Source organism: Rhinopithecus bieti, unplaced genomic scaffold (genome assembly GCF_001698545.2).
Source record: "Rhinopithecus bieti isolate Rb0 unplaced genomic scaffold, ASM169854v2 scaffold_63942, whole genome shotgun sequence".
In the NCBI taxonomy this organism is placed as follows: Eukaryota; Metazoa; Chordata; class Mammalia; order Primates; family Cercopithecidae; genus Rhinopithecus; species Rhinopithecus bieti.
In genome coordinates, this window is record NW_016824266.1 from 243,785 (window position 1) to 270,179 (window position 26,395).

General features: G+C 38.8%; 1 protein-coding gene across 1 annotated transcript in view; it reads left to right on the forward strand.

Moving 5' to 3' along the window:
* The window catches only part of NCOR1 (nuclear receptor corepressor 1), a 197,874-nt gene that overhangs the window by 38,331 nt on the left and 133,148 nt on the right, over positions 1-26,395 (forward strand). The window contains 3 exon segments of the mRNA XM_017862217.1: positions 11,009-11,201; positions 18,164-18,346; positions 24,669-24,782. Of these exon segments, the coding sequence (XP_017717706.1) occupies positions 11,009-11,201; positions 18,164-18,346; positions 24,669-24,782 (490 nt within the window).

A 26,395-nucleotide genomic window follows, 5' to 3' on the forward strand; every position in this document is an offset into this window, starting at 1 on the left:
ATAAATAAATAAATAAATAAAATAAATTTGTTTAAATTTTCTGTGATTTTAGGCCCTGAGTGTTTAAAAGTTTTACTCTGGATTAAGTTATGACAATTAGTAGTAGTAGATCATTGAACAAAAAAGCATAAATATATGTATACATTTTATTACATTATTATTAAAAGCAAAAGTAAAATCTTATTAAAACATATCTTTTAATGAGAGAGGACTGGTTTCCCTTCCCCAATTATTGTAATTTTGAGTACTAATTACTGGAAACAGGTAGGCTTCTATGTGAATACTATTCCAATTTTTATTTTTTTAAACAATGAATAATGTTCATATAAGTAGGTATAAATGGAATAAATTTTGTAGCTGCAATTTTGCTTAATTCTCTGAGTGCCTTCCAATTTCTAGACCAACAATCACAATGATCTGATGTCTAAAATTATTTTTTTGATCTTTCAGCTAAAATACAGTTTCTCCTTTGATACAAAAGCAAAGAATTAGAAACCACTTGGTTTGGAAAAAAGTTTGTTACCCATACTTTTGCCATTCTCTTTTTTCAGTATTGACATCATTATTTCAGATTGTTCTTTTGCAGTACTGGAGGTTTAGTTTTATTGGTTTGCTGTTTTTCACTTTTTTTATTATCTAGGATAGAAGTTGCCAAACTAAGGCTAGTTAGTGCTGACCATATCCTGCCTGTCCTGTTTTTGTAGAGCCCTCAAGTTAAGAATGATTTTTTACATTGATGTGTTAAGATAAATTTTATTTTGTATATTTGAGGTTTACATGATGTTATGGAATACACATAGTTTAGCCAATGAACATGTCTGTCATCTCACATATTTTGTTTTGGTGATGAACAGCTAAAATCTATCCATTTAGCAAAAATCCCTGATATAATATAATTGTGTTAACTTTAGTCCTCATATTATACATTAGATCTCTAGACTTGTTCATCCTACACATCTGCTATTTTGTATCCTTTGACCTTCATCTCCTTATTTCCCCATCCCCAACTGGTAAACCACTGTTTCATTCTCTATCCCTGTGTAATTGAGTGCTTTTTTTTTTTTTTAATATTTCATATATAGGGGAGATCATGCAATATTTTTCTTTTTGTGTCTGGCTTATTTCAGCATGGTTTCAGCATGGTCCATCCACGTTATGGCATATGAAAGGATTTTTTTCTTTTTTAAAGCTGAATAGTATTTCATTTTATATACATATATATATACACACACACATACACACACATATATATGTATACACACATCACATTTTCTTTTTTTTTTTTTTTAGACAGAGTCTCACTCTGTCACCCAAGCTGAAGTGCAGTGGCACAACCTTGGTTCACTGCAACCTCCACCTCCTGGGTTCAGGCTATTCTCCTGCCTCAACCTCTGGACTAGCTGGGACTACAGGCATGTGTCACCATGCCCAGCTAATTTTTGTATTTTTAGTAGAGATGGGGTTTCGCCATGTTGGCCAGGCTGGTATCGAACTGCGGACCTCAAGTGATCCACCCACCTCAGCCTCCTAAAATGCTGAGATTACAGGTGTGAGCCACTGTGCCTGGCCTGCACATTTTCTTTATCCATTCATCTGTCAGTGGGCATCTAGGTTGTTTCTATATATTAACTATTGTGAATGATGCTGCCGTGAACATGGGAGTGTAGATATCTGGTTGTTGTTTTTTTTCTTTTGAGATAGGGTCTTGCTTTACCACTCAGGCTGGAGTACAGTGGCATGATCATGACTCGCTGTAGCCTGGACCTCCCAGGCTCAAATGATCCTCCCACCACAGCCTCCCAGGTAGCGGGCACCACAGGTGCATGCCACAGTGGCATGTTAATTTTGTATTTTTTGTAGAGACAGGGTCTCACTATATCCAGGCTGGTCTTGAACTCCTGGCCTCAAGCGATCCTTCTGCCTCAGCCTCCCAAAGTGCTAGGATTACAAGCATGAACCTCTGAGCCCAGCCCAGATGTCTTTACGAGGTGGTGATTTCATTCCTTTTGAGTATACAACCAGAAGAGGGACTGCTGGGTCTATAGTTGTTCTATTTTTAATTTCTTTGGAACCTTTCATACTGTTTTCCGTAATGGCTGTAACAATCTACATTCCCACTAACAATATACTAGGGTACCCTTTTCTCCATACCTTTGCCAACATTTGTTATCTTTTGTCTTTTGGAGGATAGCCATCCTTACAGGTGTGAGGTGAGATCTCATTGTAGTTTTAATTTGCATTTCCATTGTGATTAGTGATATAGAGCACCATTTTATATATCTCTTGGCCATTTTTATGTTTTCTTTGGAGAAGTGTCTGTTTAGGTGCTTTTCCTGTTTTCACTTCTCTTAATATATCACATTGATTGATTTGTGTATGTTAAACTAGCCTTGCATGCCGGGGTAAATCCCACTTGCTAGTGGTTTGTAATCTTTGTGATGTGTTGTTGAATTCAGTTTGTTAATATTTTATTAAGGATTTTTGCATCAGTGTTCATTAGAGAGATTGGCCTCTAGTTTTGTTTTCTTGTAATGTCCTTGACTTAGATATCAACTTAAATGCCACTGACTTAGATATGCTGGCCTCATATAATGTGTTGGGAAATATTCCCTCTAGCTCTATTTTTTGGAAGAGTTTAGGAGGAGTTGGTAGATATTTTTCTTTGACTATTCAGTACAGTTCTGCCATGAAGCCTTCAGATCCTGGAGTTTTCTTTGTTGAGAAGTTTTTGATTACTTCTTCAGCCTCTTCATTCGTTATTGGTCTGTTCAGGCTTTCTACTTCTGCCTAACTCAATCTTGGTAGGTTGTATTTTTCTAGGAATTTATCCATTTCCTCTAGGTTATCCAATTTACTGACATATAATGGTTCATATAGTTCCTTATGATCCTTTTCATTTCTGAGGCATCTGTTGTAATTTCTTCGTTTTCATTTTTTATTTTATTTATATGAATTCTAAGGTATTTTGAAATATAATTACCTTTATAAATTTCCTTTCTGATTTCAGCAATTTTATAAGGTACCTGATTTCCCATTGCAAAAATATGCTCACTGTTTAGGTTCTAAGGTGATCAAAGATTTGAAATATAACATTATTTTATTTGAGACGGAGTCTCACTCTGTCGCACAGGCTGGGGTACAGTGGCGTAATCTTGGCTCATTGCAATCTCAGCCTCTCATGTTCAGGCGATTCTTCTGCCTCAGGCTCCGATTAGCTGGAACTACAGTCACGACAAAAAAAAAAATACTTTTTTTGTATTTTTAGTGGAAACACGGTCTCACTGTGTTGGCCAACCTGGTCTCAAACTCCTGACCGCAGGTGATCCACCTGCATCAGCCTCCCAAAGTGCTACGATTATAGGTGTGAGCCACCACTCCCAGCCTAAAATTATTATATAATACATTTCTTGGTTAAGTTTGGAGAGAGAATTCAGATTACTTGTCCCCTGATATCTAAAAAATATACAAAAATATTTATTTTCAAAAGGCTAAAATTTACCCTTTTATGAACAAGGAAAGGCATATAGCTATTGTCAAAAAATTGGAAAAGTGGGATTCACAGAAAGAATTACAAGTATCTTGAATGACTTGGCCTCCTATTTTCTATTCTTTTTTTTTTTTTGAGACGGAGTCTCGCTCTGTCGCCCAGGCTGGAGTGCGGTGGCGCGATCTTGGCTCACTGCAAGCTCCACCTCCCGGGTTCACGCCATTCTCCTGTCTCAGCCTCCCGAGTAGCTGGGTCTACAGGCGCCCGCCACCACACCCGGCTAATTTTTTTTTTGTATTTTTAGTAGAGATGGGGTTTCACCGTGTTAGCCAGGATGGTCTCGATCTCCCGACCTCGTGATCCGCCCATCTCGGCCTCCCAAAGTGCTGGGATTACAGGCGTGAGCCACTGCACCCAGCCTATTTTATTTTTTTGAGACAGAGTTTCGCTCTTTTTGCCCAAGCTGGAGTGCAGTGGTGCAATCTCTGCCTCCCAGGTTCAAGGGATTCTCATGCCTCAGCTTTAAGAGTCACTGAGATTACAGGTGACTGCCTCCATGACCGGCTAATTTTATATTTTTCGTAGAGATGGGATTTCACCATGTTGGCCAGGCTAGTTTCGAGCTCCTGACCTCAGCTCATCCGCCCGCCTCAGCCTCCCAAAGTGCTGGGATTACAGGCGTGAGCCACTGTGCCCGGCGAACATGAGTTTTTAGAAAAGAAAATTTTAAAAAAGCAGTATTGAAGAAAATAAGTTAGTGAAATCCTAGGATTTCTCATGAATATTCCTTGATTGGAGAAAATTTAAATTGGTGGTGGTGAATGGTTTGCTTGAGAATTCCCATTATGCCATCCTGGTTTCTCAACAGCTGCAGAAAGGACAGTTGGGATGTGCCATTCTGTAAAGTGATGAGCCAGAATGCTCTGGAGTGGTCTACATGTCTGGCTGGAGGAGGGGGCCAGAGTCCTTAGCAAAGGTAGTTACAGCCCTAACCAAGATTTTTCCTCCTTTGCCCCACTTCCTTGCTCCCTCGGGTCGTAGAACAGTGTATAGGAAGCCATACCCAGTCTTCCATTTGCAGAGAAGATGAACACAATCCAGAAAAAGTGGGAACAATCAAGGAGAACCTACCCAGACTATCCCATGCCGAGAGAAAGGCTGCCACAATGTACCTGAGCAGGAGGGTGGGGAATGGCACAAACAAGGCGAATATATTCCTAGAGAAGAAAATTAAAGCAACACAGTATGCCAAAAATAAAATCACCACGTGTAAGAAACATAAAGAGCATGCCTCGTAAGTGCTATGGACTATAAAATAACTTAAATAATGAAGTATTCAAAAACAAAATGATAAGACAGACAAATGGGCTAAGTGTAGTTCAGACATTTGACTGCCCTCAAGATATAAAATGAGAAAGAAAAGGAATAAAGTAGACGTGGCTGAAGGTAAACCTTGTCTTAGAATAAAGTCTTGATATAATTAGAGTGAGTGCAGAAGAAAAGGACGAAGATTAAGACAATTAGATCTTGTAGGGAGGACAAATAAAGATCATCCAGTATACAATAAGAACATGTTTTTGAGGTGGAAAACCTGATAAAGGAACAATAACAATATTCATAATACAGAAATTCCCCATAAAGTTAAGGAAGAATCGATAGAATCTATAGATTGATAAAACACCTTGTTCCAGGAGAAATTTATACAGAGAGAATGATCCATACCAAGACAGATCATGGTTAAGGAATTAAATTGCAAGGATAACTAAAAGAATTAGGAAGTCAGGAAACAAATGCTCCACAAGGTGGAAGAGTCAGGCCGCAAACGTCTATATAGCAGAATTGAGTGACTGAAGATAATGGAGCAATAGCTACAAAGTTCTGAGTAAAAGAAATTGATATTCGGCCGGGCGCGGTGGCTCAAGCCTGTAATCCCAGCACTTTGGGAGGCCGAGACGGGCGGATCACGAAGTCAGGAGATCGAGACCATCCTGGCGAACACGGTGAAACCTCGTCTCTACTAAAAAATACAAAAAACTAGCCGGGCGAGGTGGCGGGCGCCTGTAGTCCCAGCTACTTGGGAGGCTGAGGCAGGAGAATGGCGTAAACCTGGGAGGCGGAGCTTGCAGTGAGCTGAGTACCGGCTGCTGCACTCCAGCCTGGGCTAGTGAGTGAGCCCCGCCTCAAAAAAAAAAAAAAAAAAAGAAATTGATATTCAAGAATATTATACCAGACAGTTTAACAATAAAAGCAACAGGCAGATGTTCTTAGACATGAAAGCACTGAGCAATTATAGCATCTAAAACTGAAAGAGGCCGGGTGTGGTGGCTCACACCTGCAATCCCAGCACTTTGGGAGGCCAAGGCAGGCGTATCACCTGAGGTCAGGAGTTCAAGACCAGCCTCACCAACATGGCAAAACCGTGTCTCTACTGAAAATATAAAAAATTGCCGGGAGTGGTGGCGCACACCTATAATCTCAGCTACTCTGGAGTCTGAGGCAGGAGAATTTCTTGAACCCAGGAGGTGGAGGTTGCAGTGAGCCAAGATTGCACCACTGTACTGTTGCCTGGGAGACAGAGCGACGCTTTGTCTCAAACAAAACAAAACAAACAAACAAACTTGAAAGAATTTCTTTTTTTTTCTTTTTGTTTTTTATTTCTTTTGAGACGGAGTTTTGCTCTTGTTGCTCAGGCTGAAGTGCAATGACGCAATCTTGGCTTACTGAAACGTCCGCTTCCCAGGTTCAAGTGATTCTCCTGCCTCAGCCTTCCAAGTAGCTGGGATTATGGGCATGCGCCCTCACACCTGGCTAAATTTTTTGTATTTTTAGTAGAGATGGGGTTTCTCCATGTTGGCCAGGCTGGTCTCGAACTCCTGACCTCAGGTTATCCAGCCACCTTGGCCTCCCAAAGTGCTGGGATTATAGGCATGAGCCACTGCACCTGGCCTGAGAATTTCTTGATGACCGATTCCAGCCAAATAAAGAATGGATGCCATGGTAAGAGGATTGGTAGTTAGCCGTAAACCCATCTTTTTTGTTTGTTTGTTTGTTTGTTTGTTTTTAAAGAGACAAAGTCTCCAAATTCCTGGGCTCAAGTGATCCTCCTACCTCAGTCTTCTGAGTAGCTCGGATTACAGGCGCATGGCATCGTGCCTGACTACTTTATTTTTTTTTTTTTTGTGGAGACAGAGTTGCTATGTTGCGCAGACTGGTCTCAAAACTTCCAGCCTCGGCCGGGCGCGGTGGCTCAAGCCTGTAATCCCAGCACTTTGGGAGGCCGAGACGGGTGGATCACGAGGTCAGGAGATCGAGACCATCCTGGCTAACACCGTGAAACCCCGTCTCCACTAAAAAATACAAAAAACTAGCCGGGCGAGGTGGCAGGCGCCTGTAGTCCCAGCTACTCGGGAGGCTGAGGCAGGAGAATGGCGTAAACCCGGGAGGCGGAGCTTGCAGTGAGCTGAGATCCGGCCACTGCACTCCAGCCTGGGCGACAGAGCCAGACTCCGTCTCAAAAACAAAACAAAAAACAAAACAAAACAAAAAAAGTCCAGCCTCAAGCGATCCTCCTGACTTGGCCCCCTAAAGTGTTGGGAAACATGTGTGAGCCACTATATCCGGCAACCAGGGCACAGGAAAATTAAGAAAAAACATTGACTATGGAATATTCTCTTTTTATCAAGAAATCAGACTGCTTCAAAATTCTTTAAAATTCAAACGATAAAGTGTAGTTATTTAAATGTGTTCTGTAATTTTAATTTGTTTTAAAGATGTTTAAGGATGGTCAAAAGTCAGTAAAATGGGGAACTTTACAAAGTTTGCAAGCCTACAGAGTTTTTTTTTTTAAAGTGAGTCTTGCTCCCTCGCCCAGACTGTTATGTTGTACAGTGGCGTGATCTTAACTCACTTCAACCTCTGCCTCCCGGGTTCAAGCGATTCTCCTGCCTCAGGTTCCGGAGTAGCTGGGACTACATGCGCGTACCACCACGCCCAGCTAATTTTTGTATTTTTTGTAGAGACAGGCTTTCACCTTGTTGGCCAGGCTGGTCTCGAACTCCTGACCTCAAACAATCCACCTACCTTGGCCTCCCAAAGTCTTGGGATTACAGGCATGAGCCACGGCATCCGACCCTACAAAGATTTCTTTATATGAAAATTTGGTATTAAGTTTTGTTTTGTTTTAGTGTACCACATTTTATTTATCTATTTTCATCAGCTGATAGGTGTTTGGATCATTTTTACTTTTTGACAATTATGAATAATTCTGTGAACATTCATGTACAAGTTTTTGTTTGGACATATATTTTCCTTTCTGTTGGTTAGATACCTAGTAGTGGAATTGCTGGGTCATATGGTAACTCTATGTTTATTTAACTATTTGAGAAACTACCAGATCATTTTTGAAGTGTACCATTCTACTGGTGTTAATTTTAAAAGGCAAATACATTAATTTAAATTGGAGATTTCATGCTTAGTTCTACCAGAACTCCTAATATTAAATTGTACTTAGCAAAGATTTTCGTAGTTTATTTAAATTTCTGAGATTTTATACGTTAAATTATATATTTATTTATGGCTGAGTAGGTTTGTTCTTCTAAAAAGGATTGGCGGGCTGAAATGGGAAGTAGTCTGATTTCTAGAGAGAAAAAGAGCATTCAATACTCATTGTTTTCTTAATTGTCCTGTTCCTTGGTTTCCTTAGTTTCTTCTCCAGTACTGGGTATGGTATGTCTCACCTTCTAGCTTTGATAAATCTCAGAGGCAGAGTTGCTGGAAATGAAATGTCATACTTGAAAATTATGCTTTTGTAGGTTATGTTCTAACTGAGGGGGCACCTGAGGGTGGAAGTCCAGGTAAGGCATTACTTGGGTAGATTACCTCTGGCCTTAGTGGAGGATGAATATTTTGATTATAATAGCTTTGTAGTAAGTTTTAAAAGGTGAAGTGTGAGTTTTCCAACTTTGTTATTTTCCAAGATTGTTTGGCTGTTTGTAATCCCTTGAGATTCCATATGAATTTTGTGATGAGTTTTTCTATTTCTGCAAAACAAGCCAATGGCATTTGATAGAGATTGCATTGAATCCACAGGTTGCTTTGTGTAGTATTGTCATTTTAATGACATTGTCTTCCAACATATGAATTTGAGATTTCTTACTATGTATTAAGTCTTTTATTTCTTCGAGCAATGTTTTGTGGTTTTCAGCGTTTAAAGTTGTAAGCCTCCTTGGTCAAATTTATTCCTAGCTATGTTCTTTTGGGTGCTCTTATAAATGTATTGTTTTTGGTTTTTTGAGACAGAGTTCCACTCTTATTGCCCAGGCTGGAGTGCAATGGCACGATCTTGGCTCACTGTAACCTTTGCCTCCTGGGTTGAAGTGATTCTCCCGCCTCAGCCTCCTGAATGGCTGGGATTGCAGGCATGCGCCACCATGTCCGGCTAATTCTGTATTTTTTAGTAGTGATGGGTTTCTCTGTGGTGGTCAGGCTGGTCTGGAGCTCTCCATATCAGATAATCCGCCCTCCCCGGCCTCCCAAAGTGCTGGGATGACAGGCATGAGCCACCGCAGCTGGCATAAATGTATTGTTTTTTAAGTTTCATGTTTGGATTGTTTAATGCTAGTGTATAGAATACAACTGAATTTTGTGTGTCGATTTTGTGTCCTGCAACTTCGATGTATTTATTTGTTAGCTCTAATAGTTTTTTTTGCCAATTCTTTAGGGTGCTACATATGGAATCATGTTGTCTTGAATAAAAATGCTTATTTCTTTTTAATTTGGATACCTTTTATTTCTTTTTCTTTCCTAGTGCTCTGACAGTAATTTCCAATATCATATTGAATATAAATGGTGAATGCAGTCATCTTTGTCTTGTTCCTGAAGTTTCTCACCCCATCATTTTTTGTGATGTCACTCTGAATTTTAAGATAATGGGATTCTATGTGTGGAATGAGATTTAAAATTTTGAAGTATAATAATTTTTACAGAATTTAGCATTCAGGCCAGGTGCGGTGGCTCATGCCTGTAATCTCAGCACTTTGGGAGGCTGAGGCAGGTGGATTGCTTGAGCTCAGGAGTTTGAGACCAGCCTGGGCAAGGTAGCAAGACCTCATCTCTATAAAAATTAGCCTGGCATGTTAGCTCTCGCCTGTAATCACAGCTACTGGGGAGGCTGAGGCAGGATAATCACTTGAATCCAGGAGGTGGAGGTTACAGTGAGCCGAGATGGGGCACTGCAGCCTGGGCCTCAAAAAGCAAATGAACAAACAAACAAAGAATTTAGCATTCATTTCATTGTCTGTCCTCAATATGAAACCTAGCAATTCTGTTTTCAGTGAAATACTGCTTTGCAAAGCATTAGTTTACAGGTTGGCTATGAGATACAGTATCACCTCTGTAAACATCTGGTAGCAAATGAAAAGTCAAATTAATGAGCACTCACGAACAGGACTCAACAATGCATCCTGTAAAGAAATAAAAGATTCTGATCTTCAAGTCATGTATTTAGGGAAACTAGTCAGAATACATGTTGTGGGGGCCAGGATGATGTTTTAGAAGCAATGTTGGATTTCTCCTCAAGATACTTGTCTTTAAGACTGAATAGGCCGGGCGCGTTGGCTCAAGCCTATAATCCCAGCACTTTGGGAGGCCGAGACGGGGGATCACGAGGTCAGGAGATCGAGACCATCCTGGTTAACACGGTGAAACCCTGTCTCTACTAAAAAATACAAAAAAAAACTAGCCGGCCGTGGTGGCGGGCGCCTTTAGTCCCAGCTACTCGGGAGGCTGAGGCAGGAGAATGGCGTGAACCCGGGAGGCGGAGCTTGCAGTGAGCTGAGATCCGGCCACTGCACTCCAGCCTGGGCAACAGAGTGAAAAAAAAAAAGAAAAAAAAAAAGACTGAATCGTACCTCATAACTGAAGTCATTTCTCTTTCTATGTAGCAATAGCTGGGAGAGTTTTATTTCTTGCTTGTTTTATTATTGGTTGAAAATGGTGGCTCTTCTGGTTTATATTATCCCAAATTTAATTATTATGGCATTTTAACATTTAAAAATATTACTTTATAGATATTCTTCAGCAACTAAATTTTCTGCAAATGTTTTGTTTTGTCTTTCACTTCCAGATTAGTTTTTAACCCTCTCCTCAAACATTTTTTTTTTAAGATGGAGTCTCGTACTGTTGCCCGGGCTGGTAGTGCAGTGGTGCCATCTCAGCTCACTGCAACCTCCACCTCCCAGGTTCAAACAATTCTCCTGCCTCAGCCTCCTGAGTAGCTGGGATTACAGGGGCCCGCTACCACGCCCAGCTAATTCAAACCTTTTTTAGAAATTTGAATTGAAGTTGAATGGTACTGTAGTGAGGTATATATTCTTTGGGGGTGGGAACAGAAGGGGTACGGGTTCACTTTGAATGTAAGCATGACTTTTTCATTTATTATTTCAGAGTCTAACCAGGGATGTTAGCAGGGAGTTGTACATCACTTACAAATTTTCAAGTGTTTATTTTCTTTGTATGTATTAGGCCTCAAGAAAGGAGAACTGGTTATGAACCGTTTCATCCAGGCCCATCCCCAGTGGATCATGATTCACTGGAATCAAAGCGACCACGGCTGGAACAGGTTTCTGATTCTCATTTTCAGCGTGTCAGTGCTGCGGTTTTACCTTTAGTGCACCCACTACCAGAAGGGCTGAGGTCTTCTGCAGATGCTAAGAAGGTAAATATTTGTTCTCTTACCCTTTGGAGTTGTAGGTTTGTAATGTTTATTTAGTTATATTCATGCATAGCATCTCAAAGAAAGTCCAATGACGCCAGTCTCTAAAGGTTAGTGGTATGGGAAAGTAAAAATTTTGTTAAACAAAGCTAGAAACCACAGATAAGTGCTCCAGACTGCTAAAGTGAGCACTTTTACCTTTTTGGTAAGTGAAAACAATCCAAGAAGACTGCTCCCGTAAAGAAGAATTTCTATTAAATAATGCTCAAGCATTTTTGTACTGGGTTGATGGCTATAAAATGTGATCAGAGGTACTCAAGACTACTAGTTTTGTTAAATCTTAATTAAATGTTAAATAAGTCCCTTAAATTTAGTAGCAGTTTATTACCTGCTATATGGGAGAAAACACATCTAGGTAAGGTTTAATTGTGCTTATAAGTTTTATTTAAAAAAAATTGTTCCTAATTTATGTAAGTAATACATACTTATAGAAAACTTGGAAAATAAAGGGGAAAAAAGTTACCTGTAATCCTATAACTTGGAGATAACGACCCTCCCCCAGTTTTATTGTGGAATAAAACTTGTATATATTTATGGTGATATTTATACAGTGTGATATTTTGATATATGTGTACATTGGGATACACATCAAGCTAATTAACATATCACCTCACGTAGTTTTTTTTTTGGTGGTAAGAACATTTAAAATCCACTCTTAGCAATTTTTAAGTATATAATACATATTATTAGCTATAGTTGCCATGCTGCACAAAAATAACAAGTTTTAATATTTGGCTATATTTTGTGACATTTCAAACAATGAGAGTTCTATTAATAACTTTCCCCATGCACTTATTTTTATTTACCCATCTTTTGTGAAATGTTTGCTCATGTATTATGTCCTTGTTTTGTTGCTGTGTTTACCTTTTTCTTTCTTCTTCTTTTCTTTTGTTTTTTTTTTTTTGAGATGGAGTCTCGCTCTATACCCCAGGCTCCCAGGCTGGAGTGCAGTGGTGCGATCTCAGCTCACTGCAACCTCTGCCTCCCGGGTCCTGGTTCAAGCAATTCTCCTGCCTCAGCCTCCCAAGTAGCTGGGATTACAGGGATGCACCACCATGCCCAGCTAATTTGTGTATTTTTAGTAGAGACAGGGTTTCACCATGTTGACCAGGCTGGTCTCTTGAACTCCTGACTTCATGATCCACTCACCTTGGCCTCCCAAAGTGCTAGGATTACAGGCGTGAGCCACCGCGCCCGGCCTGTGTTTACCTTTTTCAGCTCTCTGCTTTGCTTATTATTAATTCTGCAGATTAGGAAGTGCCGCCGGGCGCGGTGGCTCAAGCCTGTAATCCTAGCACTTTGGGAGGCCGAGACGGGCGGATCACGAGGTCAGGAGATCGAGACCATCCTGGCTAACACGGTGAAACCCCGTCTCTACTAAAATACAAAAAACTAGCCGGGCGAGGTGGCGGGCACCTGCAGTCCCAGCTACTCTTGAGGCTGAGGCAGGAGAATGGCGTGAACCCGGGAGGCGGAGCTTGCAGTGAGCTGAGATCCGGCCACTGCACTCCAGCCTGGGTGGCAGAGCGAGACTCCGTATCAAAAAAAAAAAAAGGAAGTGCCTGACACTTAGTAGATACAGAATAAATATTTGTCGTAGAAAGAAATATGAATTTAAAAAACCCTTTAACAATAAAGTGTTAACCTTTTATTAACATATACTAATATTTTCCCAGCGTCTTTTGTTTCAGTTTTCTTTTTTTAAAAGCATACTGAAGTTTAAAATGTTTTTACTGTCATCAAATCTTTTTTCTATAATGTTTATTAACCTTTATGCCTAATTGCCCTTTCTTCCCTGATATCGGAAAAATAAGTACCCACACATTTTCTTTGAGTTTTCAGGCAATGAAGAATAATTTAAAAGATAGTAAATGTTACCTACAATTTATTTTCAAATAGTTCAGCCAAAATGAAGTTACATATATATACACACACACACACACACCCAAACACACACACAGAAAGCAAATATGTTAAAATGTTAACCACTGGTGAATCTAGATAAAGGATAAATGAGTGTCCATTATACTGTTCCTTCAACTTTTAAGTAAATTTGAAATTTTTCAAAATAGTAAGTTGGATGGGGAAAAATTCTTTGCCATAAGCTAGAAATTAGCTAAGCGTCTAGGTGTTTTGTGACCCACCTTATCGTGTAAAATATCTTTATCATACAGTAGTCTGTGAGGTTTATAAGAAATGTTCTGCTGATTAAGAAAAAGAAATTTAAAAATATAGTGAATAAAGGTCATCTTCCATGGCTGAATACATGACCACAAATGTAATTTATGACTAGAATTTTGGTTTTTAGCAGAAAAGCATCTTAAAAACTGATTCATTAAAATGGGACGTGTCGTGTTGTAGTGTGACCCATTTCCATGTTATAATTGAGAAACTGGATGTTCAGAAAAATTAAGTGGCCTAGGTAGTACCTCCTGAGTTGGAATTAACCCAGGACCCCTGACTCTAGTCCTGCTTTTTTTCCCCTAAAGTGTAAACCATGGCTACTACTACTAACTAATACTTCTCCTTCCGTCTTCCTCTCCCCATTCTCTCCCAACTGCCCCCCTCCAGAAGTAAGGATTTAAAAAGAACTGACATTTGTTATGTATGTATTTTTAAATGTTAAGCCGAGGTATATCATTTATAGAAGAGTTAAATAAGCTTAGAAAGAAAAAATTACCTACAGTTTTGCCACTTAAAAGTTACTAACATTTTCATGTTGATTCTTCCCTATTTGTATGTGTATTATTTTAATATTAATTTTATGGGTTTTTTTTTTTGTTTTTTTTTTGGCTACTCCTTGTGGAACAGGGCTAACCCATAGGCGGTGTGTCCAGAGTCAGCCTGTATGAATGTTTTAATGTGCTCACTTTGTACATTCTGTTTAACTTTACTTTTGCTTAAATACGTGCTTAGCTTCTTTTTGTGCCAATAAGTTTACAACTGTATTGTTAGTGGCTGCTTAGTATTCTACATATGAATAAATAAAGTTCATTGATTAAATAGTTGTTTATTAAATCGTAGTACATTTAGGTTACCTATTTGTTCAGAAGTACGGTGTTGTGACATGCATTGTTTTTTTTTTGAGACGGAGTCTCACTTTGTTGCCCAGGCTGGAGTGCAGTGGCACGATCTTGGCTCACTGCAACCTATACATCCCAGCGATTCTCCTGCCTCAGCCTGCCAAGTAGCTGGGACTACAGGTTCATGCCATCAAGTTCAGTTAATTTTTGTATTTTTAGTGGAGACGAGGTTTCACCATGTTGGCCAGGCTGGTCTCGAACTCCTGACCTCAGGTGATCTGCCCGCCTTGGCCTCCCAAAGTGCTGGGATTATAGACGTGAGCCACTGAAGCTGGCCCATACATTATTTAGGTTGTTTTTTTGGTATACATTCTTACTTATTTCCTTAAGGTAGATTTCTTTTAGTATAATTAATTACAGACCAGGTTGATTTTTAAGGTTCAGTGGATATTTCCAGATTGTCCTGCAAAAGAGTAGGGCCAGTTCTTAACTCCTGACAGCAGTGTAGAAAGGTACCCACCTCTTGGCTGGGCGCGGTGGCTCACGCCTGTAATCCCAGCGCTTTGGGAGGCCAAGGTAGGTGGATCACCAGAGGTCAGGAGTTCGAGACCAGCCTGGCCAACATGGTGAAACCCTGTCTCTACTAAAAATACAAAAATTAGCTGGACGTGGTGGCAGGTGCCTATAATCCCAGCTACTTGGGAGGTTGAGGCAAGAGAATCGCTTGAACCTGGGAGGTGGAGGTTGTAGTGAGCTGAGATTGCGCCATTGCACTCTAGCCTGGGGGACAAGAGTGAGACTTCGTCTCAAAAAATAAAGAGTAAAAAAATTAAAAAAAAAAAGGTATCCACTTCTTTTGTATCCTTGCTGACACCACATGTTTATTGTTTAACAAAAAGATTGTTAATTTGATGAATGATTGTTTTTTAACTTACACTTATTATTTTGTTAGTAAAATTTAACATTTTTTAATTTGTTTATTGGTTATTTTTCCTGTTTTGTAAATTGTTTTTTCATATATGTTGCCCATTTTTCTGTTGGTTCATTTTATATTGAGTTGTTAGAGTGCATGTTTTACAGAAGGTTTTCCTTTTAATCATTTGCCTTTTAATTTGTTCCTGCTATTTTGATAAGCAGAAGATTGTGTTTTTTTGTGTGTGGGTTATTTATTTATTTATTTATTTATTATTTTTTATTTTTTTTGAGACGGAGTCTTCCTCTGTTACCCAGTTGGAGTACAGTGGTGCCATCTCTGCTCACTGCAACCTCCGCCTCCTGGGTTCAAGCCATTCTCCTGCCTCAGCCTCCCAAGTAGCTAGGGTTACAGGCTCGCACCACACCTGGCTGATGTTTGTATTTTTAATAGAAATAGGGTTTACCATGTTGGCCAGGCTGGTCTTGAACTCCTGACCTCAAGTGGTCTGCCCACTTCGGCCTCCCAAAGTGCTGGGATTACGGGTGTGAGCCATTGTGCCCAGCAGAAGATTGTTTTTATTTTGATCCATCAATCTCTCTTTTTTTGAAACTAATGTCTTTTATATCTTTTGCTTTTGGCCTTCCTGAACCCAAGATAATGTGAATCCTTTTTTTTTCTTTAAACTTGAGGCTTTTTGTGATTTGCTAATAAGCCTTTATAAATGTTTGCTATTACTTGGCTTTTTTTTTTGATGTAAGATATGAGGTAAGAATCTAATTCTTTTTCTTCAGGATTGGTATCTGGCTGTTTCAACCCAAGATTGTAAGCTTCATGAAGGCAGATAGTTTGTTTTGATCCACCACGCTATTCCTGTTACATAAGTAGGCACTTGAAGATTCGTTTTCTTGTTAAATATTTAATATTTAGAAAGGAAGTCAGTGGAAAATATTCATTTGTATTATTAATTCTTTGGGCATGCATCAGAATCACCTGAGGAGCATTTTTGAAGTTTGCTGAATCAAAATATAATCTCTTTTGCTATTATATATATTTCTGTAACACAAATTTGCTCATATGCATATAGTGGGAGAATGATATTAATTAATGTATCATGAAAGTCCTGGTGGTTCACCAAAGATCTTTCCTTATGCATTGACATTACTAAGTTCTCAGGAGTACGCCGTCTCATAATGAAAGAAAAAGGCTTCATAACACATGAAGACTTAGAAATATTTGAACATTCTGCATTTAGTTTTCATTTAGTGCAAGTAGTAGCTGGTTTAGTGAATTTAAGAACTGCTGTGCTTTTCACAGTGTTAGTGAAGATTTGAGCATTGAAAAGACAGTGTGAAGAAAATTTTCTTTTAACGTTGATAAAGCAGGGAGGGGGAGAAAAAAAGGTTGATAAAGATGGTTATGTACCAAATCTGATTTTTTTCTTTTCTTTTCTTGAGATGGAGTCTCGCTTTGTCACCCATGCTTGAGTGCAGTAGTGCAATCTCAGCTCACTGCAGCCTCTGCCTCCTGGGTTCAAGCCATTCTCCTGCCCCAGCCTCCCGAGTAGCTGGGACTACAGGTGCCCCCCACCACGCCCAGCTAATTTTTGTATTTTTTAGTAGATATGGGGTTTCACCATGTTGGTCAGGCTGGTCTCGAACTCCTGACTTTGTGACCTGTCTGCCTCAGCATCCCAAAGTGCTGGGATTACAGGCATGAGCCACTGTGCCCAGCCACTGATATTTTATTTAGATGAAACATACTGGTTTATTTTGGAAGCCAGTGACCTGAAGGATTTACATCTTAAGAGAGGAATCATAAACTCTAGGGCTTAAAGCTGCCAAAGATTGACTGTATGCCAGATGCAAAGGATACTGGAGCTCTAACTCTATTAAGTCTATTAAGATTGTTATTGTTTTTATTGGTGCTTTCCTTATAGAATTGTACAGGTTTTAGGGTATAGCCATAATCTTATTTTCCCAGAAGGCCTCTTAGATTCAGTGCATACTATTACAGAATATGAGGCTTTTCATCAGTGTATATTAGCTGAAATATCTGTACGAAGGTGTTTTGAAGCAGCTGTCCCGTTATCTTCTGTATGCATTCTTGGCTCACAACTATTGACTTTCACAGTTCCTTAATCATTATTTAATACACTTTAGGGTTCTGTAGTCCTGTGAACTACCCTCATTGTAGGTTTCTCATAGTCTAAGTAAAACTAGTTCTCTAAAATTTATCTGTTTTATAATATTGCTTATATCTTTAGAGCAGACTGGAAATTAATAGGGTGTATGTGGATGTGTGTTGGAGGGTAGTGGATTTTGGGTGAAGGGGCTTTCATTCTGGTACAGCTCTGCTGATTTGGAGGTGCAGTGGGATGTTTTTGACTAAGGAAATGTTATGTATGCTGTAGTGTGGGCTTTATGAAATTAGGCCCAAAGATAGTAGCAACTGAAGTTCCTAGGTCACTTCTCTGACTTGTGTACCTCAATTTTGGTTTGGAAAGCCTGAAAACTTTTGATAGGAACTCTTGGCCATGTTATAGTTGTTAAGTTGGGTGGGCACACAGGTTTTGCCTGGAATAATACTATTTCCCAACCACTTGTTCAGACCATTTGAAGAGCCATTGCAAGGAAATGGCTGAGAAGTTGGTATCTTCCTTTGTCATGGTTGCATTATTTACCTATAAATTCTCTATAGTTTCGGTATTGTTACACTAGAGGCTGAACAACACTAACTCACCTCACTTTGTATAGCTTTTAGGGTCTTCAAAATAGTACATGGTATATCTAAACTATAAGTGAGATGTGAATTTGCATGTATGTGAATATGAAAGTTACTACTAGAAGTTTCATTAGAGACATAGTACACATGGCTCTGCTGTGGTTTAAAACTGACTTTTTCATTTAAGGCAATCTGGACTCTATTAGTGAGAAATAAATTGTTTTTTTTCGTTTTATTCTCTAAAGGATCCAGCATTCGGAGGCAAACATGAAGCTCCATCCTCTCCAATTTCGGGGCAACCATGTGGAGATGATCAAAATGCTTCACCTTCGAAACTTTCAAAGGAAGAGTTAATACAGAGTATGGATCGTGTAGATCGAGAAATTGCAAAAGTAGAACAGCAGATCCTTAAACTGAAAAAGAAACAAGTAAATGTCTTTGCTTAATATATTCTAAGAATGTATGTTTGTCTCCCTACAGAAGATATTTTTGAGTTTTCCATATTTTGAAATCTTACATAAAAGGAATCATGCCTTATATATTCTGACTTGCTGTTTTTTGTTACTATTGTGGTTTTCTTAACATTCATTCATTTTCCTTGCTGCACTCTCTGATTATGTGATTGTAGAGGGTGAAATTTATTTGTCCATTCTATTTTTGATTTTTTTTTTTTTCCTGTTCCGTACAATGGTGCTGGTTTTTGGTTCACATGTAGAGATTTTTCTAGGGCATGTGCCTAGGAATTGGCAGTACTTGGCCCAAGATTATGCACAGTGAACTATTTAATAAATGATACCAAATTTGCTAAGAAGTAACACCATTTTACATTCCCACTGGCACTTATGTGAGTACTGGTTTGTGCACATTCGTGCCTTTACTTGATATCATTTTTTCAGATATGAGATACTCTTCTCTGTGGTTTTGAAGGAGGCTGAGCGTATTTTCATCTGTTTATGGGTTATTTGAGTTCCTTATGTGCATTGTTCAAGTCTTTTGTCTATATTCTCCTATTTTGTCTTTGAAATTTTTAGGATTTCCTCAAGTCCCTTGTCAGATATGTATATAGAAGATTTGCCTAGTTTGTGGCCTGTGACTTCACTTTTAGCCAGTATTCACTCTAAGTGTACACTAAGTGCATTTTTTTTTCTTCTGATTTGGAGTCTAACTCTGTCACCCAGGCTGGAGTGCAGTGGTGCAGTCTTGGCTCACTGCAACCTCCACCTCCCAGGTTCAAGCAATTCTCCTGCATCAGCATCCCGAGTAGCTGGGACTATAGGCGCTTTAAGTGCTTTTAACGTATTCATAAAGTTGTACAGCTATCACCACTCTCTAATTCTAGAACATTTTTATCATTTCAAAAAGGAACTCCATACTTACTAGCAGTTACTCCCCATTTCCCCCTTTCCCCAGCCCCTGACAACCACTAATCTATTCTCTGTGTCTGTGGATTAGCATATGCCAAATATCAGAAAAAACAGAATCATATGTGACCTCTTATGTTTGGCATCATTTATTTAGCATGTTGTCCTGATTCATCCATGTTGTATCATGTCTCAGCACTTCATTACTTTTTATGCCTGAATCCCATTGCATGAGTATATTATGTTTTGTTTATCCATTCATTAGTTGATGGATATTTGAGTTGTGTTCATTTTTTGACTGTGATTAATAATGTACTGTGATGAGATTCATGTACTCGTTTTGTGTGGACGTATTTTACAATTTTCTTTATATATCCGGGAGTGGGCATATGGTAAATCTATGTTTAAATTTTTGAAAAACTTCAAAACTGTTTTCCAAAGTCTCTGTACCATTTTATATTCTTACCAGCAGTGTATGGAGGTTCCATTTTTTCCTACCTCCTTGCCAACATCTGTTATTTTCCTTTTTAAAAAAAATATAGCCATCCTTATAGATGTGAAGTGGTATCTAGTTGTAGTTTTCATTTTCATATCCTTAATGACTAATGATGTTGAGCATCTTTTCATGTGCTGATTGGCCATATGTATATCTTTTTAGAGAAATGTTCATTTAGATTGTTTGCTCATTATTTAATTGGGTTGTCTTTTTGTTGTTCTAAGAATTCTTTATATATTCTGGACATGAGTTCCTCATCAGATATATGACTTAATAGATATTTTCTCTCATTCTGTGGGTTCTTTTCACTTTCCTGATATTATCCTGTGATGTACAGAAGTTTTGAATTTTGATGAAGTCCAGTTTGTTTTTTCCTTTTGTCACTCTTGCATTTGGTGTTGTATCTAAGACCCATTGCCTAATTCATGGTCACAGATTTATACCTATGTTTTCTATAAATTTTATAGTTTTACCTCTTATATTTGGGTCTTTGATCCTGATAGTGTTTTTTTTTTTTTGATGAACAGAATTTGTTTAGGTTTTATATGAAAACCCCCTGGGATTATTAAGGTAGTTTTACTGTATTATTTTTAGAAGTTTTATAGTTTTGCTTCTCATCTTGTTCTTAATCCACTGAAAACTACATGTTGTATAGTCAGTGTTCATTTATATTTACTTATATATTTGTCTTCTTGCATGCTCACCATTTCTTCTCGCAACTCAAGTCTTCCATCTAGGGGAACACCCTTCTGCTGAAGAACATCTCTTAGAATTTCCTTTAGTGAAGGTCTCTTAGTTGGCAAATTAAGTATTTGTTTGGTTTTTATGACTTAAATATTGTCTTATATTTGGCCTGTTTATTAAAAGATATTAATTTGGTATGTAATTATTTTGTCTTAGTATATTGTCTTCTTGCTTCCACTTTTAAGACATTAGCTCTTGGTCTAAATCCGTATTCTTTAATGGATAATGTGAATTTTCTCTCTGGTTGTTTTCAATATATTCTTTTCTTCGGGGTTCTGTTATTTTTATGATGATACATTTAGGTATTTTCTTTTCCTTTTAAATCTATCCAGCTTGAGCTTCCTGAATATGAAGGGTGGAGTTTTTCATCACTTTGGGAAAATTCCAAGCCATTATCTTTTTTACAAAACCTTTCTAACAGTTTCTTGTTCTACTTATGAAATTCCTGTTAGTTGTAACATCTTATCACTCTTGTCTTCCCTATCTCTTGTTTCTCTTTCTTATTTTTTTACTTCTTTGGGCTTCATTCTGAGCAATTTCTTCAGCCTGTCTTCCAGTTTACATTTTCCTTTTCAATTATATGTAATCTGCTGTCAAATGTGTCTTCAGTTTCAACAATTATATTTTTATTTCTTGAATTCCTGTTTGGCTCCTTTTCAAATCTGCCTGGTCATTTTTTAAAACGTTTTTTTGCTTTCATTGAGTTGTATTAAATTTTTATTATATGCCCAACAATTCTAGTTAAGTCTTTATTGGTTTGATTTTGCCGAGTCTCTTTTCTTTCTTTTGTCCTTATTTTCTTTACTTGTACAATGGTAATAATCTAGTAATAACACCAACTAAATCACATCATTGTTTTATGAACTCAGATAATGAATATATTGCATAATATCTGGTATATAGTAAATGTGCATGTAATCCATTATAATAATTAGAAATAATGAAATACAGTGTATAATTATTATGAAATGTACCAGAGCCACAAATTTTATTGAGAGATATAAAAGACAACTAGAGAAAACAAAGAAATATGCCATAGCTGGATGGAAACAGTAATAATACTGTGTGTTCATCTTGCATTAAATCATGTCTCATACAGTTTCAATAAAATTCCAATTAAATTTATTTTTAAAACATGGCAAATACATTGTAAAGTTAATGTAAAAGAACAACCAGGGCCAGGCTTGGTGGTTCAACCTGTAATCCCAGCACTTTGGGAGGCTGAAGCAGGCCGGATCACCTGAGGTCAGGAGTTTGAGACCAGCCTGGCCAACATGGTGAAACCCCACCTCTACTAAAAATAGAACAAATTAGCTGGGCGTGGTGGTGGGTGCCTGTAATCGCAGCTACTCTACTTGGGAGGCTGAGGCAGGAGAATCACTTGAACCCCGGAGGTGGAGGTTGCAGAGAGCCGAGATTGTGCCACTGTGATCCAGCCTCCGCAAAAAGAGTGAGACTCCATCTCAAAAAAACAAAACAAAAAAACAAAAACAGGTGAGGAGGGAGTGTGTGTGTGTGTGTTTGCTTTTAGCCTTTGAAGTGTAATGGTTTTGTCCCAGGGCTATTTGGGTACTAAAAACAAAGTGTGATGTGTTTATTCCTTAACAAGGAATCTTTTTTTTTTCCTTCTTTTTTTTTTTTTGAGACGGAGTCTTGCTCTGTTGCCCAGGCTGGAGTGCAGTGGCTTGATCTTGGCTCCCTGCAAGCTCAGCCTCCCGGGTTCACACCATTCTCTTGCCTCTCCCTCCGGAGTAGCTGGGACTATAGGCACCCGCCACTGCACCCGGCTAATGTTTTTGTATTTTTAGTAGAGACGGGGTTTCACTGTGTTAGCCAGGATGGGCTCAATCTCCTGACCTCGTGATCTGCCCACCTCGGCCTCACAGAGTGCTGGGATTACAGGCATGAGCCACCGCACCCGGCCTACAAGGATTCTACAGGATGGGCTCGATCTCCTGACCTCGTGATCTGCCCACCTCGGCCTCACAGAGTGCTGGGATTACAGGCATGAGCCACCGCACCGGCCTACAAGGATTCTACAAGAAGAACTGAGGCAGGAGAGTGGCATGAACCTGGGAGGTGCAGCTTACAGTAAGCCGAGATGGCGCCACTGCACTCCAGCCTGGGCGACACAGCAAGACTCCGTCTCAAAAAAAATAACTAACTAACTAAATAAATAAAAGAAGGCCCTCTAAGCAGGAAAGAAAGGGGATCATTGAAGAACCCTTTACCATAAAAATGATCTCAGAATTTCCAAATCTTTCTTTTGCTTATACAGATAACAGACTGCAAGAGTACTTATAATTCCAAAAAGTGGAAGTGTTCCATACAGTTTACACTCTCTTGGTGGTTATTTATTATTATTTTAAAAAAATGTTTTTTCGAATCAGGCAGCCTTCTGAGCCAGAATAGATTCAGAAACTCCATCTTGGTGTATTTTTATGCTTTCATTTGGGTATGGTCTGATTTACAGTACTGGGAGCTTTGACTATCACCCTTATTTATTTTATTTTTTTTAGCCGGGTGCAGTGGCGGGTGCCTATCTGTCACCTAGGCTGGAGTACAATGGTGTGATCTTGGCTTACTGCAACCTCCACCTCCTGGGTTCAAGCGATTCTTCTGCCTCAACCTCCTGAGTAGGTGGGGTTACAGGCGCACGCTACCACGCTGAGCTAATTTTTTGTATCTTTAATAGAAATGGAATTTCACCATGTTGGCCAGGCTGGTCTTGAACTCCTGGGCTCAAGTGATCCACCTTCTTGTTCTCCCAAAGTGCTGGGATTACAAATGTGAGCCATTGCACCCAGCCTGTCAGTCTTATTTAGTAGTGTAGATCATTTTTTCCTGTAGGCTATACTAGACTTAACCTTAATTTGTCTTTACCTAATTTTTCTTTTATCATGTTAGGCAGTGAACTTATGCTAAATTTATTCATGTGGATATTTTTAAAGCATTAACTAGGTATCAGGCACTGGTTTAGGTGTTGGAAAAAAGCAGTGGACAAAGCAGACAAGTCCCTGCTTGCTTCACTGGTAATACTCAATAATATTTACAATTTATAGTGGTAATATGCTTTATATATATATGTTAAGTCATTTAGTCTTTTCAAAAAGCTGTATGATAGGTAGTATTATTATCCCTACTTTATTTATGAGTAGTTTAGGTGTTTGTTTAATATTGACTTAAGGGAGCCAGGCGTGGTGGCTCACATGGGTAATCCCAGCACTTTGGGAGGCCAAGGTGGGTGGATCACCTGAGGTCAGGAGTTCGAGACCAGGCTGACCAACATGGTGAAACCCCATCTCTACTAAAAAAAAAAAAAACAAAAATTAGCTGGGCATGGTGGTGGGCGCCTGTAATCCCAGCTGCTCAGGAGGCTGAGGCAGGAGAATTGCTTGAACCCTGGAGGCGGAGGTTGCAGTGAGCACCATTCTACTCCAGACTTGGTGACAGAGCAAGACTCCATCTCAAAAAAAAAAAGAAAAAAAGAAAAAAAAAGATTGACCTAAGTACCCAGAAAGGTTCCTAGGATCACACCACCTATAAAGGGTGACCCTGAGGCTCAAACTCCGGCACACTAATATAGTTAGCTTTTTCTTTATACTTGCGCACACCAACAGTCTATATTTTTGTAGTTTTATTGATTGCCCTTTCACTGGAGCACTGTAACACGTGAAGGTTGGGTGTTGAGGGTGGCATGGTGCCATGCTGAGTTAAGGATTAACCCTTGAACTCCTTTCTACCGTATTCTGCCCAGCAAATATTAATGTATACTGTGTATCTATAACATATAAGAGTGTTTTTTCAGTGCTGTCAAAGGTCATTGTGATAGAGGTATGTAGAGTACCTTCATTAAATTTAATTTCTCTTATTATTTTGCTTTAAGTTTGTCAGAATTAAAATCTTAAAGGATGCTTCCTCTTAGTTTTTTTTTTAACTCTGTATCTTATGAAAATTTATGTTGTTTGATTATGAAATAAATCCGGTTAATTCTCTTTGAGCTCTTGGTCCATGAGACCCTTGTGGATTAATTGGTTACCCTACAGAATCTACAAGCAAAGCTTAGTAGCCTGTGTTATCTCCAGCGGTTAATCACTGCTGGGTGTGGTGTGCAGCATTTGCTTGACTCTTTCTTTCTGGGTCTCTTAGCAACAGCTTGAAGAAGAGGCAGCTAAACCTCCTGAGCCTGAGAAGCCCGTGTCCCCTCCTCCTGTGGAGCAGAAACACCGCAGTATTGTCCAAATTATTTATGATGAGAATCGGGTAAGCTCATACCATCTCTGGCAGCACAGGCCTTTAAACCCACTTGACTCTGCCCTTTTCAGTTTTGAATGTATGCTGGTATAATTTTAATCTTATTAAAACCTGATTTCTCTTATAATTTTGAATGTTCATAACTTTGGTTGACTGAAGCTTGGTGTTTTTTTCCTTATCAATTGAAAGTAAGTTTACGGTTGTGCCTTAAATTATGTAATATTTCATTTTACATTATACATTATATAAATATTTAATCAGTAAAATTTTGTCAGCTGAGTCTCCTATTATATGAATACTGGCAAGGAAGTTTGGTAGCATATAATACAAAACAACCATTCTGCAATTTTTCACATAATAAATGATGTTTAATGCTGACTACTGATAACATTTTAGTAAAGATAGGTCATTGCATGTGGAAATGAACTTTCTTATCAGCATTAGTTCACAGTCCATCATAGTTGGGCTGTGGTTTGAACTTCAGTTAAAAAGTTCAAGGCGGGGCATGGTAGTTCACTTGAGGTCAGGAGTTCGAGACCAGCCTGGCCAACATGGACAAACCCCGTGTCTACTAAAAATACAAAAATTAGCCAAGCTGTAGCGCATGCCTGTAGTCCCAGCTACTCGAGAGGCTGCGGCGGAAGAATCGGTTGCTTCCGGGAGGTAGAGGTTGTAGTGAGCCGAGATTGAGCCACTTCATCTCAGCTGTTTGGGTCTGTTTGGACAACAGACCAAAACTCAGGTCTCAAAAAAAAAAAAAAAAAAAGTTCAAGGTAGATTTTGACCTTTAAGTAGACTTTGCTTTTTTTAGGTTTACTTTCGTACTCTTAATGGATCAGTTCATGGATTCAGAAAAGCCAGCCATGAATTCTATGAATCATTTTTGTAATATCAAAGTTAGTTTTGGCCAGAATATGGCCCAGGAACTAGCTGTTAGAGGGAAACTGATTTTACCTCAATATGAAGAAAGTGTCTGTTTAACAGTGGGCTTCCAGAAGTCCACAGTGCAAAAGATGATAATATGCTCTATGCTGTGGGATAGAATAGGCTTTTTAGATAAAGGTGTGATCATCAGGTAAAATTTGGGATTGTTGTTTTGATTTATTTGATTTGTAGTGAGAGGATTCATCTGTCAGTCTGTCTTATACATACAGTCTGTAACTTTATAGTAGTCCACAGCCTAAAGGAAATTGACCGTAAGTAAAGCAATTGTGAATTAATAAATATTTATGCACATGTACTCCTGAACTTAAAAGCTAAAGAAATAAACATTTATAGAAATGATCTTGGATTTAGATATACATGTATCAAGTAGATTACTGACAGTCATCAGAAATATACTTATGGTAATGGTAAGTGTTATGGGCAAGTAAAAATACGGGCAATTAACATTGTTTTCTTGTCTGGGTTCAACATTAGTCCAATTTATTGTATGGCCGCAACAGTCTACACGAAGATAAATCCAGTAAAGAAACGGAAGGAGGTGACCATGCCTAAGATGGGGGCTGTGGCCCAGGATATACAGTTGCTCCCTTGTTTAAGAAAAGCCCAAAATAGGGGTTTTATGTGAAATCTCTGATTTGGTTTAAAAAAAAAAAAAAAAAAAAAAAAATCCCCTTTTA